The sequence below is a fragment of the Crocodylus porosus genome, unplaced genomic scaffold (assembly GCF_001723895.1).
Source record: "Crocodylus porosus isolate Cpor-Errol unplaced genomic scaffold, CroPor_comp1, whole genome shotgun sequence".
NCBI lineage: Eukaryota > Metazoa > Chordata > Crocodylia > Crocodylidae > Crocodylus > Crocodylus porosus.
Genome location: NW_017728906.1, coordinates 82,296,883 through 82,312,623, shown reverse-complemented (window position 1 = coordinate 82,312,623; position 15,741 = coordinate 82,296,883). Strand labels below are relative to the sequence as shown.

The following is a 15,741-nucleotide window of genomic DNA, read 5'->3' as shown; positions in this document are numbered from 1 at the left end:
CTAGTTTCACTGTGTTATCTTATTTAGATTTCATTTTTTTATGTGATAGAGTGTATCTTGGACTCTTAGAGAAAATGTTATTGTTTCAAAAGCAATTTTTTTAACTTCTTATGGACAGAGCCATTGCATTCTGTAATGTAATTTTATATCTAAAATATAACATGCTGTTCATTCTATTTTTGGTAACAGTCACCTTACCACAATGAAAGGCTTTCAATGGGAGAAACTTTGCATACAAAATAGGAATTAACATGAAATAAGCACATAGACAGCAGAACTCCTACCCCCAACCTAGACATGTGGTCAAGGAATAGTAAACTGTAACACTTACATAACTAAAGCAATGAGTTTATGTTACCCAACAACTATAGAAGCTTTCTGGTGCAGTTTCAGTGCCATCCTATACCTTGACAAAAGGATTGCCTACAGCAGAAAGGCCCATTCTTACCTCTTGTTAGCTCATGTGATAACTACCAGAAGACAGTGATGTAATGATAAAGCAGCCTGTAACCGGTGCCCTTTTGGTGGCGTGCAGCCAGGTGCAATGTGGGTTTTTTGGTCTATGCCTCTGGGCCTTGTTCAACAGCCAGTGCTTATCTTAATATCTATGCCTGTCTGCTAGGCCTCCCTTCTCACCTGCCATGACTTTGATTTTCTTTACTTAGACTGGGAAGTTGCCACAGATTAGGGATTTCAGGCAAGACTAATGGCTGTTTCCTTGAGCCTCCCTTTTCACCTTGGCTGTTCACCAACCAGCTATTACATCATACATGCTCAAAGTCCTTTCAGGTCAATTCTGTGTCAATAATAATCATCCAATTAACTTAATAAAGTCTTATTATAATTTATAAAGAAAATGGCGTTATTAAAGAACTCACAATTTGATGTTCTCTGGTCTCATATATTTATGTCTTGTTATGTGACTCCTTGGAGAATGCTATGATCTGAGTCTTGCTCTGGTGTCCCATTGGCTAGTCCTTTCTCCAAATGACTGGTCTTGGACTGCTCGGTGTCTGGGGTAGACTGCCTATGCCAAACCAGTCCTGGTCCCTCGACCACCTGCTTTTGTGTTTTTGGACTTCAAGCTCATGCCAGTTTCCCCTGGCTTGCTTGTCAAGCTGATCCTAGTCTTCCCCAGCTTGGTTCTGCTGGTGCCAGTCTTCTCTGGCATGCAGGTAAAGCTGCCTTTGCCAGTCTTCCCCAGATAGCCTGATCCACTGCTGGTCTTTCCTGGTGTGCAGGCAGGGCTGTCTTCACTGGTCTTCCCGGGATCTCTCTGTTGCCGGTATTCCTCTGTGCCTCCAACTGTTTGCTGCCTTTCTTTTAAAGCTGGCTTGCTACTTCCATCCAAACTGGGAAAAGCAGACTGCCTTCCTGCCCCCACCCCTCCACAAGGGCCATCCATTTTCTTTTTCGAGTCTGGCAATTTCCTTCTTGCTGGTCTCTGATTGGGACTATCCTGGAGTGTGGGAGGTGTGCTCCCACACTGATATAGCATTTAACATGAACTAACAGGTCAACATCAAGCTGTGATTTTTTTTTTTTAATCTTTTTTTTTTTTGTTGCTTTCATGTTGATTGGCTAACCCCAGAAATTAATTTTTTTCATTGACTTCTTTATGGAACAAAAAACAATTTCCTTATCATCTCCAGTATGTAACCCATGCTCCTATGTAACTCAATACCATATTTTAATACAGGGATTTTCAGTTTCAAAGCTGAAGCTGGGCTTGCCTGCAGGGAAACAGAAAGTAAGGAGAGGGAAGGGGAGGAGGGGGGAAGGACTGCTCTAATATTGATTGTGTAGCTGGCCAGTGACTGTGATCCTTCCCTGAGGTCCTTTCCGATCCCAGTACTCTGGGGAAGGGATGGAAAAACAGCATAAAAGGCAGCATTGTTTGAACTGGCCTGCTTTCTGCCTTGGGGTCAGTTACTGAGCTATCTTCCAGAAGCTCAGCAGCATTAGACAACAAAGGCTACTACTATTGATTTTCTACTTGCTATTTAGCAAGTGGGATTCCGCAATACCTTTTGCTTTCTTTCTATACCCTTTTATTTTATTATATTCATTGATTGATTCTTTTCAATTTCATACTTGTATTGCATATTATAATATAGAAAGTATGTATGAAAACACATATATACATTTATATATTTTAATTTTATTTATTATAATTGCATATTATAATATAGAATTTATATAGGAAGACACATATATACATTTATATATTTTTATAAAGACAAAATGTTACAAAACACAGCATGAAGCATGTTGGAAAGTTCCACCTCCCCTAAACTGAGACTTTGCTACAACAAGCAGGCATGAGGCTTCCACTAATACAGGAATCAAGGAGAGGGGAGCAATGCCACTGCCTGTGCCTGAGTCTGCATCCCCTACAAGAGCACCAGCCATAACCCCCTCTCCGCAACCACCATGAAAACAAGCAGCAGCACCAGCATGACAGTCTCCTCCACCCCCATTCACTTCCTATGTTGAGCTTTCCAGTGCCAGAGGAAGAGCTGGATCTGGATTTGAGTGCCCTAGCAAGGGAAATTCTAGGGAAGAAGAGGGAATCATCTGAGTTTATGCTCCACACCCTTCAAGTTTCCCTTAGAGCCAGGTCTCCTTCCTCAGAAGGCACTTCAGAGGAGGCTGAGGTAGAGGTTGTGGAGGCAAGCAGCTCAGCTGAGACCACTCCTCCTGTTGCTGCGCCTCTGCCTGATGAGGAGGGGGAAATTGCAGCATCTACACATGCAACTGCACCCCAGAAGTGAGCAGGTAGTGTGGTCTGGGATCATTCTGAGCTGGCAGATGAACCCACATATGTTATCTGTCTGCACTGCTGAGCCAAAAGCAGATGGGGCAAGGGAACAAAACACATGAGCACCATGGGGAATCTGATGCATCTCCGCAGGCACCACCCCCTTGACATTGCTTCTCCTCAGCCTGGCACCAGAGGGAGCATACCCAAAGGGAAGTCCCCCTATTGCTCTAAAGCTCCCATCCCCCAAAGCAAAGGCAGACCACCCTGGAACAGTGGGGGAAAGGTGGACAAAAAGGGGGAGCACGTTGCAAGGGCGTGTGAGATCACCCAGACCATTAGGAAAAGGCTTGCTGTTGATGGCCAGCCCTCCTTAGTTGAGAGGCCAGGGTTCAGGCAGCTCATGGCGCTCATGGCCCCATCATATCAAGTGCCCACATGCACCACCTTCAGCAGGACAGTGGTGCCCTCCCTGTATGAGGCATGCAGGGAGTACTTGAGGAAGGAGCTGCACAGGGCAGGTCCACAGGTGGCCTTACACTTCACGCTGGACATCTGAAGCAGCTGGGGTGGAGATCATGCCTACTTCTCCCTCACTGGGCACTGGTGCAACCAGTCAGGCCATCGGTGGGCTCTCTTTCAAGCTGAAGTGATGGAAGAGTCTCACATGGCAACAGAGATCATGGGGGCCATGAACCATGTGGTTCAGAGGTGGCTTATTGGGCAGGTCGAGGTCACCCGTGGGTCCATGATCACTGACAATGGGGCCAATATGATCAAGGCAGTCTGTGATGCCAGCTTTAGCATCTGCTATATGGCACACAAGTTGCACCTTGTTGTCAGGGATACCTTGGAGGGGGACAGGGCTGCTGGTGATGGTGCCAGCACCACCAGCAAGCTCATTTCATAATGCAGGAAGGTGGCAAGCTATTTCCACCGGAGCATCAAGGGAGACAAGATGCTGCTGGACAAACAAGCAGAGCTGAACATCCTGCAGCACAAAATCATGTAGGATGTGGCGACTCAGTGGAACTCCACATACCTGATGCTCAAGATGCTGGTGGAGAAACAGAAGGCCATCCATGAGATGGCCTTGCTCAGGGAGATTGGGATCGGTGGCCCCTGTAACAGAGCAGAGTGGGTTACCATCTCCCAGATCTTGGTAGTCCTCAAGCCCTTCCTCGAGTCCACCGAGAACCTCAGTGCTGGCAATACTCTTCTTAGCTAGGTGATCCCTGTAGTGAGGAAGCTTCAAAGCCAAAGGGAGTGCTTCCAGGGGATCAGTGTTCCTGGCTGGGGCAAGCCGCTGTTACCAGAGGTGCAGGCACTGGTGAGGCAACTGAAGGAGAGCATCAGGAAATGGCTTGATCCCTTGTGATAGAGTACGGTTCACCTGCTGGTCACCAGGTGTGACCTGAGTGTGAAGGGCAGCATATGCAGCAACCAGAGCCTGAATCAATGGATGGATGTGCTGGTGAAGACAGTCAGGGAAGCAGTATGGTGGAGGCGGGGGGATGTGATAGAGGGGGATCCACTGTCCCATGCTAGCATGCCATACACCAGCCAGTCTCCTCCTCCACCACAGACACTGCCAATGTGGGCCAAGGGCATGGCTTCCAAGGTGGGGTCCAGAGGTACCAGACCCCACCATCAGGCATATAGCGCTCAGGCCTTGATGGCTGCCTATCTCGCCAAGGATGTGGAGCCACTGCTGTGTGACCCCCTTGGCCTACTGGGCAAGCCACAGCCAGATGTGGCCAGATATAGACACAGTTGCCCATGAACACCTGTCCTGTCCACTGACCAGTGTTCCAAGTGAGAGCGTGTTTAGCATTACTGGGGATATAGTGATAACCCACCTCACCTCCTTGGATCCTGGTTTGGTGGAGCAGCTGGTGTTCCTTAAGGTGAATGCTGCTTGGGTTCCCCAAGCTCCAGGTGCAGACAGAGTGAATGCCACCCTCCTCAGTCTGTCCTCACCTATTTCCTTTTTACATTTTTTAAAAGCCATTTAATGCCCCACTCTCAGAGCTAGAGGGGCCACTCACTGCATCATCAGCCATCAGGGGAAGAACATGTCCCTGCTGAGCTCCCATGCCAGGACCAACTTGGAGGTATGGGCTGGGGCTATCAGGAAGGAGGTGGCCCCAGGTCCTGGGCATGACCACTAAAACTGCACTCTGCCAGGGTCTGGAGGCCTGGTGGGACTGTTGGCAGCATGGCAGCTGCAGGAAATGCCAGGACCAAGGATCCCCCTGGTGAAAGGTGGGTAGGAGGTGCTATAACTTCCAGCTACCACATGCATGCACACAGTCCTGGCTAGGGAAAGACCAGACCTGTCACATCTTTGACAGGCCTGAGGCTTGCTGGTTCAGGTTGCAGTGTCAGAATTCCAATGTCTATATTGAGACCATGAGTTTCTGTACCTAGGAGGTTGATGAAATGCAGTTCATAGGCTCGTCTGTGAAAAGTGGTTTGTAAATTCCCTTTGAGAATCAGGCCTAAGTGATTGGAGACAGGTAGTGTTCTGTTGTTGTTTTTGATAGATTTTTGGTGTGCTGTTGTTGCTTGGTGTTTATGTATTTTCCATTAGGGCGAGATATGTATTGTATTGTGAAGATATCTCCATACTGGAGATGCTGTTGGCAGGTTTTGCGTATCTTGTCATGTCATGGTTTGGATCCATTCAGTGTGTTGTGGGCTGTAGGAAGCTGGCTTTTGGTGATGAGGTTAGCGAGGTTCAGTGCTTGTTCGAATTTACAAACTACTTTTCACAGATGAGTCTATGAACTGCACTTCATCAGCCTCCTAGATACAGAAACTCATGGACTCAATATAGACATTGGAATTTTGACACACTACAACCTGCTGGACATCCGACCCCACAGGTACCTCTCCACTTTTACCTGCGCTGCTATATCCCTCCTCCCCCCGCCATCCCAGCCTGTCCCTCACCCCCAACGCCTCCATTTCCACTTTCACTGACTGGCTTTCTTGCCTGCATTGCATGCCAGCCTCTGGCTTCTTTATTATTCCTTCCATCCAGGAACAGCACACACACTAACTGCAAGTGCTTCCTTAGCCTGACGAAGGGTTTTTCAACCCCAAACTTTGCTAACATATATTTCTATAACTATTCCATTCATCTACTAAAAGATACAAGATTTGATTGACCCCAAGAAGCTTGTCTGCCAGTGCCATGTCCTTAGACCAACACCCCTAGCAACTCTCCCCGGTCAGCTTACCGGAAGGAGGCAGGGCCCTGGACACATCTAAGCCCGAGGGCTGGTGCTGGCTGAGAGAGTTCTCTGGCAACTGCTGCAGAAGCTCCTGCAGGAGAGGAAAGAAAAGTTGTGTGACAGTTTGGCTGACTGAGATGCTGCTGGTGCTATTGTGCTGCTCACTAAGTTATTATTACCTGTTGTCGTTTAAATTGGTGGACCGGACTGAGGTTGTAAGGGAGAAGGAGACCTCATTGGGGCATATTATATTACAAACCCACCCCACTGAATTATTTCCTCTCTGTGAACCTTTGTGGATCTCAATCAGATTTTTAGGCTGAATTAACCTGTCATACAGCTATAAAGTTGCATTGCCACTGTAGTTACTACTCTTAAGCAATTTTGTGCTCATGAGGAAGGAGGAACCCAACATAGGTCTCTTATTCTTTGTTTTTCTCACTCTGTAAGACTCAACAGGAGTTTAAAAAGGTATTTAAGAACTTCTATTTGTACCTAAGGAGCAGATCTGTTGGCTGAGTTGGTACTCCTTTTATATAGCCATTCTTCAAACTAGACCTGAATTTTAAATACAATCCAAATTATAATTTCTGCTGCTGGAACTACAAATATATTCAATCTTTCTCAACCTGATCTGCATTTTGGAGTGCCAAACAGAAATAAACCCTGATGTGCACTACAGGCTACTACTCCACTATGGCTGCAGACATATTTCAGTTAACTTCTGATTGCCACACCTGATATCCTTTAAATTAGCTCTAGCTAGACTTTTCCAGAAATAATTGCAAGGAGTTACTGATTGCTTCACAGGTCAAAAATATTTTCTAAATCTTACTAGGGGGAGAGCTTCTGCCATATTTCTGTCACATAAGGTAAACTTATTACTTATTACTGACACCTATGGCAGATGGCATTCAGGCTCCACCTAACCAGGAAACTGGGACAGATAAGTCGTCAATCAAGGATTTAAAATACACATCTGCCATCTCATGCCTTAGAAGTTGTATTTACAGAAGAAGCAGAACTGCAAGTATTAGAGATGATATCAGGAGTAATCCCTAAGTAGAAAGGACAGAGGGACTAAAGAGGGAGTTGTCTCATGGGGAGAGCTGGACAGCTGTTAATCAGAGTTGTAGTTTATAAAGCACTGCAGAAGATATAACAAAGACAAGGTCTCTGCCTCCAAGAGTATACAGTACAGCTTAAAGCAGTTCTGGCAAAAGTAAGTGTTTTTTTTTCTTCCCTTGAAAAAATTGCCTTTTGACCAGGATGCAGAGAAGGAAACAAGTTCTCTTATGCTGATTTATGAAACAAGAATGGAGCAGGACAAAACTTGGGCGAGAATAGTTTATTCATTGAAAAATGTAGCTCTGAAAAATGATTGAAGTTCTTTGCAAATTGGGTTGAATCCGTGAACACTTTGGGTGAAAAAGAAAATGTCAAAAATGCTAAATGCTTCTTCATTCAGTATTTTCAAAGTTACCTGGTTGCATCATTTCTTAATTTTCAAATAACTTCTTTGAGAAGATAGAATTTTAAACATTATTTTACATTCCAGAAATGAAACAGAAGCTTTTGTCAGGTAAAACCAAACATTTTGTTCAACTGAAATATACGCCCTCTGCCCCACTGCAACCACCAGTTTCCATTTTGTTTATAAAACTGATTTTTTTTTTTTTGTGGTCATTCTGAGATAATTGGCTTTTTGTTTCCTTCACTAAAATGAAAAATCAATTCTTTTCAGTTCCATATTGGAACGAGTGAATGGGAAGAATACTTAAATGCCAGTCATGTGTCCTGGATAATAGATATGCACACAGTTTCCAGGAAGGTTTCTGAAGGCATCTGTAGATAGGGGCAGTCTCTGTTTTAGAAGGGAGAAAAGAATTGTTTCCTCAGCCAGGCATTGCTTTTCTGATCTCTAACCATCAATGAAAACCTTTTACTGAAAGCCTTCTTATGAAAACTCCCTGAAAAGACTGAAAGGGAAGTTAAACATTTAAATTGGTAAAATAACTGCTTATGGCCAGTCAGAAATTCCAGCTTTGAACACTTAATGTTAATAAATCTGTTTTACATCCAAGATTCAAGGCCATATATAAATAACGAAGGATGACTGAGTAAATTGATCCAAGCATCAAGGGTATTGTGACTAAAGAGCGAGTTTTCTCATAGGGAAGGGGGAAGATAGTGAGTTTAAATTAACTGCAGTGCTTGCCAATGAATTGCTATCCCTATGTCTTTTCTGGAAAGGTACAATTTGGCCCAAGAATATAAAGGTGTAATGTCCATCTGGAAAAGCATCTCACAGTGTTGAACACCCTAAACTACCATTTAAAAATTATTTTGACTTAACTAGACACCTTCTTATATAACTATAACAATTTGTAACTATAACAATTCATTTTATGGGGACAAAAACATAATTTGATGGCAGCCATAGGTCATGTCAGTAAATAGCAATGGAGTAATTGCCCCTCAATCACAGAGTAATTATTTAAACTAAACCTTATCACATAGTCTAAAAATTCCAATTTATGTACTAATTAGTCTTTGAACTACCAGATAATGTAAAATATTATCGCAGAATAATTTCTAAGAATATCAAATTACCATGGGGTCAGTCTTGCTAGAATTTTTTTTTGCAGAAATAATAGTAGGAAATAAAATTTAGTGGGAGTATAGAACAGAGATAGATTTACAGAACAGATCTCATGATTTTTTTCTCATGATTAGTTCCAAAAAGGTGAAAATGAAGTCACTAATAACTTTTATTTCTAGTAAAAATTATTTAACTGATCTATAATGTTATTCCCATCAAAACCCAAAGGAAGAATAAAATCACTTAGAATGCTGACATTTTTAAATCATGGCATACCTTAAAGGACTTAATAATATTAAATACTTTTTTAATTGGAATTTCAAATTATGAAAGAACTCAACAAGCTCTGTTTACATTAGCAAATTAGAAGTCTGCCTTACTTGTAAATAGTTAGGATGAGCTTTGCATAGCATGGTGATTTTTGTCTCTATAGGTTCAAATATGAAGATTCAGGTATTTCTGTAGTTATCTTTAAGAAACAATTAGCCATATTCTCACTTTCGTGGAATGGGTTGGATAAAAATAAGTCAGTAGCCAAAGAATCTTGCGAACCTTAAATGGACAAAAGTTTTAAAAATAGCATAACTAGAAAAAGTAATCAGAATCCAGTATCCCTGAGCCTTCCTCTGAGGCTAAGTACAGACAGTCAAAAATCTTGTGGCTGAATTGATTCTCAGGTTAGTTCAAGCCTCATAGATATAGGGGCTGGTCTAGACCCCAGTAAGATGGATGGGAAAACTCCCATGAATTTCAGTAGGAAATTATTTCCACATACTATACAGGTACTGTTAGTTAGTCATGTTAGTCTGAAGTTAGGCAGAAAGCAGTGTAGAGGTGTACCTTCATCAGCATCTGATGATGTGAGCTCTTGCTCACTTCACCTTTGTCCTGTACACTGTAGACTGTTCTGCCATTTGAGGTTTCCAGTGGTTTTAAGTGCTACTTCAGTGAAGCCAGTGGAGTTACACTTGATTTCTATTTCTGTAAACAGGAGAAGGCTGTCCCTGTGAATGGGTATTGTAAAACAGATAGTAGCACTTTCCTGACTCAGCCTCAGTTTTTTTTGTAACTATTTTGATCTTTACAATTACCCTTCTTAACTAATGTGAAGGTATTTGAAAATTTTAAAAAATACGTGTCATGAGTAATTCATTAATCTTAAATATCAGAAGACAGCAATAATTCATGTCAGTGTAATGATGTCAGTGTAATGATGCTGTAATTTGGACATGTGCGCATTGTCTTTTAGCGAAAGTAACTACCATATTTTAAACAATAGTTCAAAGAACGTAGTTTGAGAAAGTTGATCTATTTGTTGACAACCTTTAATCACTATCAAGATTTTTGACAGCTCTTTAGAAATATCTTTGGCTATTTCTGCTGACAAAGCTGCACCAGGCAATTGGGTATCCATTTGTGATCTTATTCTCAGCTTTTACTGAGGTAAGGAAATTTTGGTTGCCTGCTCAAACAATATGGCTGTATGGACTTTTTCTTTACATATAAAGAGGAAAGAAGGCTTCACCTGCAGCTTAGAATTTAGATGTGTATTTGTATACACTGGATTGTGCAGCAAGAATGGAGCAGGTTTTGAAATAATTGCTAGTGTATCTTTTTCTTCCTTTTCCATAAAAATGATTCTAGTTTTGCAAATTAGTGTAACAGGAGTAGTATATAGAAATGATTGAGACTCAGCTGGCTTTTTCTTAACACAATATTGAGTGCAATAATCCTAGAACCTTTCAACTTTAGATTACATCTGGTATTTTGTGTTAAATTTACTGCAATGATAAATCTAAAAGTCTATACCTTAGGGGTTTTTTTTTCTTCTATCAAGGAGAGATTTAGGTTATACAGGAACCATATATATATAGAAATATAATACAAAAATATAATTGGCTCTTCTGTTAACAGTTGTAGGAACAATACATGGCACTTATATCTCCTGCCAGTACCTGGCAAACTGAAATCTTGTTCAAGGCAGCATTCTATCCTCTTGAGCCCTATTAAACTTATACATCTGCTAGGATGTGTTTTTATTTGGAATATATGGGAATTCACTGGTGATCTCTCTAAGGTTAGAACCTGACTTGCTGACATGAGGCCAAAAGGTTTCTTCTCAGTCATCTTCTACAGTGCTCCAGATAACATATAACCAGGAGACTTAGAAAACCAAATTCTTCTCTTATATAAATGAGCATAGTCCTTTGTCCATTTATTCAGCAGAGAACTTTGCTCAGTTTATTAAAAATGGATTGCTTACAGTGCATCTATTACCATACAGCAACCGCAAAAAAACTTCACACCATTTGATGTCACTCATTTATGCTCTAATCCTACAGACTTAATCATATGCCCACACTTGATGTCCTGTGAGCAGTTTATTGACTTGAGTGAAACTATTCCCCCCATGCAATGCTGAACATGTACATAATAAGTCTTTGCAGGGCCTTGTTGTCCACCTGGAATGTGTATATATCATATTTACTGCCCCCTACCATATGCCTCCCCCACTGCCTGTTGATTAAAAGATGACCCCTGATTTTAGTATGTGAGAGGAGCCCCTCATCTTAGAATTGAGTATGAGGCTGTGGGGAGCAGGCAACTACTGTGGCTCCAGCTCTGGCCCCAACCCTGGGTCAGGGCTGGCACCACAGCTGCTGCTAGCCCCACAGACTCTGCACTCCCTGCCACTCCTCCCCTACAGTATTGGGTCCCTGCTGTTCCCAGTCTTTCCCCTCTGCACTTCTGCAGCATGGACCCAGCCGGGCCCTGTAACAGTAGTAGTAACTCAGCACTGCTGCTGCAGGGCTGGGCTGGAGCCAAGCTGAGTGCCCCAGACTACAGAGGGGATAAAGCTTGCTGGTGCCATAGCAACAGTAAGGCAGGGAGGGGTAGAGACTTTGGAGGGGAAGAAGAAGGGCAGAAGGTGAGGCAGGGATCTGAGGCTGTGGGGGAAGAAGCAGCACAGAGAGAAGAAGGGAGGCAGGGTCCTGAGGCTGTGTGGGGTAGGCATAAGTGAGGGTGCTCAGTGTGGGGGTGGGCGACAGGCAACAGGAGACAAACTGCATGCCTCCCCTGCTATTTCCACACTGCCTGCCCCCCTGCCACATGCCTCCCTACTGCCAGTCCCCCACTGCTCCCTCCACCACCTGCTCCCTTACTGCCCCCCCACCTTCACTGCCTACATCCTTACTGCCCCCTACCATATGCCTCCCCCACTGCCTGTCTTTCCTACTGCCCCACTCATTGCCTCTCCCCCAACTCTGGGAGGATAAATTTAAGATGATCTTCCAATGCATAGATTATATACATGGAAAATTATATTAAATGTATACATTTTTCATGTATAGAATCTAATTATTGGGGGGGTCTTCCTAAATTTAGGGATAACTTAGATTCAGATAGATATGGTAAGGCAGTTGCTGCTTTTTGTTTGCCACTTCTACTCTGGACCTAAATTATATGTGTTATTACATTTTGAAGCTGGTCCCCTTACTAAGGTGCAGCTAGACATCTGTTTTATGATCAGCTATTAGAGTTGCATTAATTAGATGTGCCTGTTCAATTGAGTTCAGATTTCGTTTTGATTTCTTAGGCAGGTTTAGAATTTATTCCTCCAAATCAATTTTTACAGCCAAATTTTCATGACCCCAAATTGCTTATGAATTAGGAAATGGATTGTTCTCTTTTGGTCACTCTTCCTGTTCATTTTAATATTTTTTGTTAACATCTTAGATTTTTTTTTTTTTGGCATTCTTTTATTTTAATCCTGATTACAGACTCCTGAATGGGAATTTTGCTGGTTTCATTACTAATGAAATAACGGAGTTTGTATATTTTATTTTAAATTTAATTTGTTCACAACCAAGTGTCCTGACTGCACCAAACTCCAAAGCAAAGTCCAAGGTAGTTCCCTTAGAGACAGTAATAATCACTCTACTGATATCTAATTTGGTCTAATATGAATGCTAAGGAGCCAGAAGAGGATGAAAGTAAATAGTGCAAGTTAAGATAATATTGAGACAATCCCCACTGCAGTAGCACCACCTGACTTACAACTTGGTTTCTAGCCACATAACGCCAACACAGATTTGTGTAGGCATCAGCAGAGTCAATATAATTAATGTGAAGGTGGATTATATTAATGAGAAGAAATCAAAGGAGATATGTATACCTCATAATCTGTTTCTGGCCCTGTAAATCTGGAAGTGTTGAGAACCTTGCCTACAAGAGAAAGTTGGATAAATGTATCTTAAAGTATATCTATACAGCCTTTAGTGCTAATTTATCTGAACTGGTTATGATAAGCCACTCTCACTTTGGTTGAAACTAGGTTTCTTTTGGTTAATTTTCATCACAATGTGGATTGAATTAATGTCAAATGAAAGAAAGAAGTTGATCTAATCTAACTACATCATTTTAAATAACTTAGAAGTAGTACAACTTTCTTTTCTAGACAAAGTCCAAGGAGAGTAAGAAGTACATTTCATTTGAAGGTACTCGAAGAAATTTCTGATTTCGTCAGTTTGGACTACCCTTTGCCATTTAGCCTGCTCTAAGAATTTGGCCCACTCCATGTAATGACAAAAGCCTGTTTACCATTCTGCTGTTGAAATAAACAGATCATGAAGAGAGAATGATACAGGCTGTAATTTACAGCGGGCAGTCCAAATACAGGAAGTGTGACTGAAAGACAATTTAAAGGAACCTTGCCAATTCTTGAAAATACATAATCTGTGTTTATCAGCAGTTCTTTGTTTTAAATGAAGACTGGAATCTGTAATTATTATCTGTGCCTTCCACAAGCTAGCCTTAAACATTGCTTTTTGTTTTTCTTCCACAGTAAAGCCAACTGTTATTGATGTTGACATTTATGTTAACAGCATTGGCCCAGTATCATCAATAAATATGGTAAGCATCTTGCTAACAATGATTTTTATCTGGAATGCTGGCAATAGTACTTGCTTCGCTTTGGGGGGAAAATGATAGATATCCTGGTGATAAGATGTTTTGATTGCAAGCTTAGTTTTGTTTTCAGATGTACTCCTACTTTTTAAACAATTATTTTGTTTCTTTTTTTTCCCTGGGAAACAAAAAACCCTCCAAACAACAGAAGACCCCACTTGACATTATTGCTCTAGGTGTTGTGTGTCACATCTAGAATGGTAAAGTTAGTGTTGGAAAGAATATGTATGACATTAGACTCTTTTTATTAAAAGTCTGAAGTTACTGTTGCAAAGTGATTAAATCTTATTGATTGGGAATACAGAGAATATAGAGTTCGAAAGGAAGTACTTCCATGTATAATCAAGCTGCATTTATCTTAAAAATAACCCAAGTTTTTTCATTCTTATATACTTCCTGCTTTAAAAATGCAGGCATGAAACCTGACTTTTATGCTTTTTTAATTCTGTACCATGATCAGGTTTAACTGTGTTAGTGTAGTGGGGTTTTTTTTACACCACTTCATCAAGTCTCCAGGGTTGTGCTCCAACTCAATGGGAGGATACTATTCTCCTTCAATCTTCTATTGGAACTCTAGCAGAAAGTTTATCCTTAGCATGTATATGCAGTCTAGGGAGGCAGAAATATAGAAAAGTATGCAACATAATGTTTCCTATGTCTGATACCTGCGGTTCCTATTTGACCCTAATGGATCTATTCATAAAAATCTGTTCAATAAACGTTGCTTTTAGCTCAGCAACTTGAGACTTGATCCTTTATCTCCCAGAAAATCTGGTTTTTGCTCGTCTGGTTTTGCAGTCTGGTTGCTAGATTATAAATTAGACGTTCATAACTTGATGTTGATATAGGTGAGTCATAGGCTTTGGTTATTCCTTTGGTGTGCATATTTCAGGTTTGAATGTGTAGACTGTGGGTGTTCTTTGTTTTCTATAGGTTAAAACTCATCCATGCACAGAAATTTGGGAGTGGCAACAAGAAAGGGTTTTTGCTGTATCTGTCTAAAATATTGTAAACTCTTCAAAAAGAGACCAAGTCTTCCTTTGTTCTTTTCAATACTTAGCCAATGAGTCTCTGATTGGGACATGGACCTATTGGCACAATAGTAATACAAATATTAAAGAACAGTTCCATTATTTAAGTGTATTGAGTAGAGGCTTTGGGTTTTTAAACTATTATCTCAGTTTGAGCACCAGTTCTTTGCCCGCTGGCTTGTCTATGGTTTTGTGTGTTTGATGCTTATATTTTCTTAATCTGAAAACTCTTAAAGGTCAGGAAAGAATCCAAGAAAATTGGATTTACAATAAAACTAGGAGATTTGGCCAGGAAACCTGGAACAAATTATCTGTACTTGACAGTAGCATATAGAAGAGTTGAAACAGTTGGTTTTATTTCTTCAGGTGAAGCACAGAATGCCAAACAGCAGAAGCATCTGCTTCACCTTTAAATTGATAAACAGCTAATTATCTTATCCTTCAGCAATTACAAATCACAGCAATGTTTCTAAAGAAAGATGTATTTTTAATGCATTCTTCTGACTCACGGTGTTATAGTGTGTCTATAAATATGTCCCTGCTCAAGAGAAGAGGGAATTGAATTGCTATCATAGGAGGTTAGAAAGGTCCCCCCCAATCCCTCTGTCCTAATTTCTCTTTCTTGCCCCTTGAATTGCCTTGTAAATTGTTGTCTGAGTTGCTAGAGATTCAGATGCATTTTCTGTAACATAGTACTGTAAGATAGGGTTTTATAGAAACTACTTAAGCTGTGGGGATAAGGAAAAATCACTTTAATTTTGAACCATTGCTGGTTCATATCATGGTTTAGTACAAGTATGATTTGCTTGCTCAGGTGGTGGGATCTCCATCCTTGGAGGTTTTTAAGGTCCAGCTTAATAAAGTCCTGACTGGAATGATTTAGTTGGGGATGATCCTGCTTTGAGCAGAGAGTTGGACTAGATAGACTAGACCTCCTGAGATCCCTTCCAACCCTCATTTTCTATGATTCCATGATTTGAGTTCAGGCTACCTCTGACAGCAAGCTGAGAAAATAAGTTAAATAGTAAATTATTTTTAAAATATAAAATATGTGCAAATTAGGAATGTGGCTAGAATATTTGTATTTTTTTAAAGTAGACTAGATTTAGACAGCATTAGACTGAAAGTCAAAGATAGTAT

General features: G+C 41.2%; 1 protein-coding gene across 1 annotated transcript in view; it reads left to right on the top strand.

The window, feature by feature from the left end:
• The window catches only part of LOC109306162 (gamma-aminobutyric acid receptor subunit gamma-3-like), a 101,808-nt gene that overhangs the window by 11,254 nt on the left and 74,813 nt on the right, over positions 1–15,741 (top strand). The window contains exon 3 of the mRNA XM_019529441.1: positions 13,449–13,516. Within this exon, the coding sequence (XP_019384986.1) occupies positions 13,449–13,516 (68 nt within the window). The remainder of the gene's footprint in view (positions 1–13,448; positions 13,517–15,741) is intronic.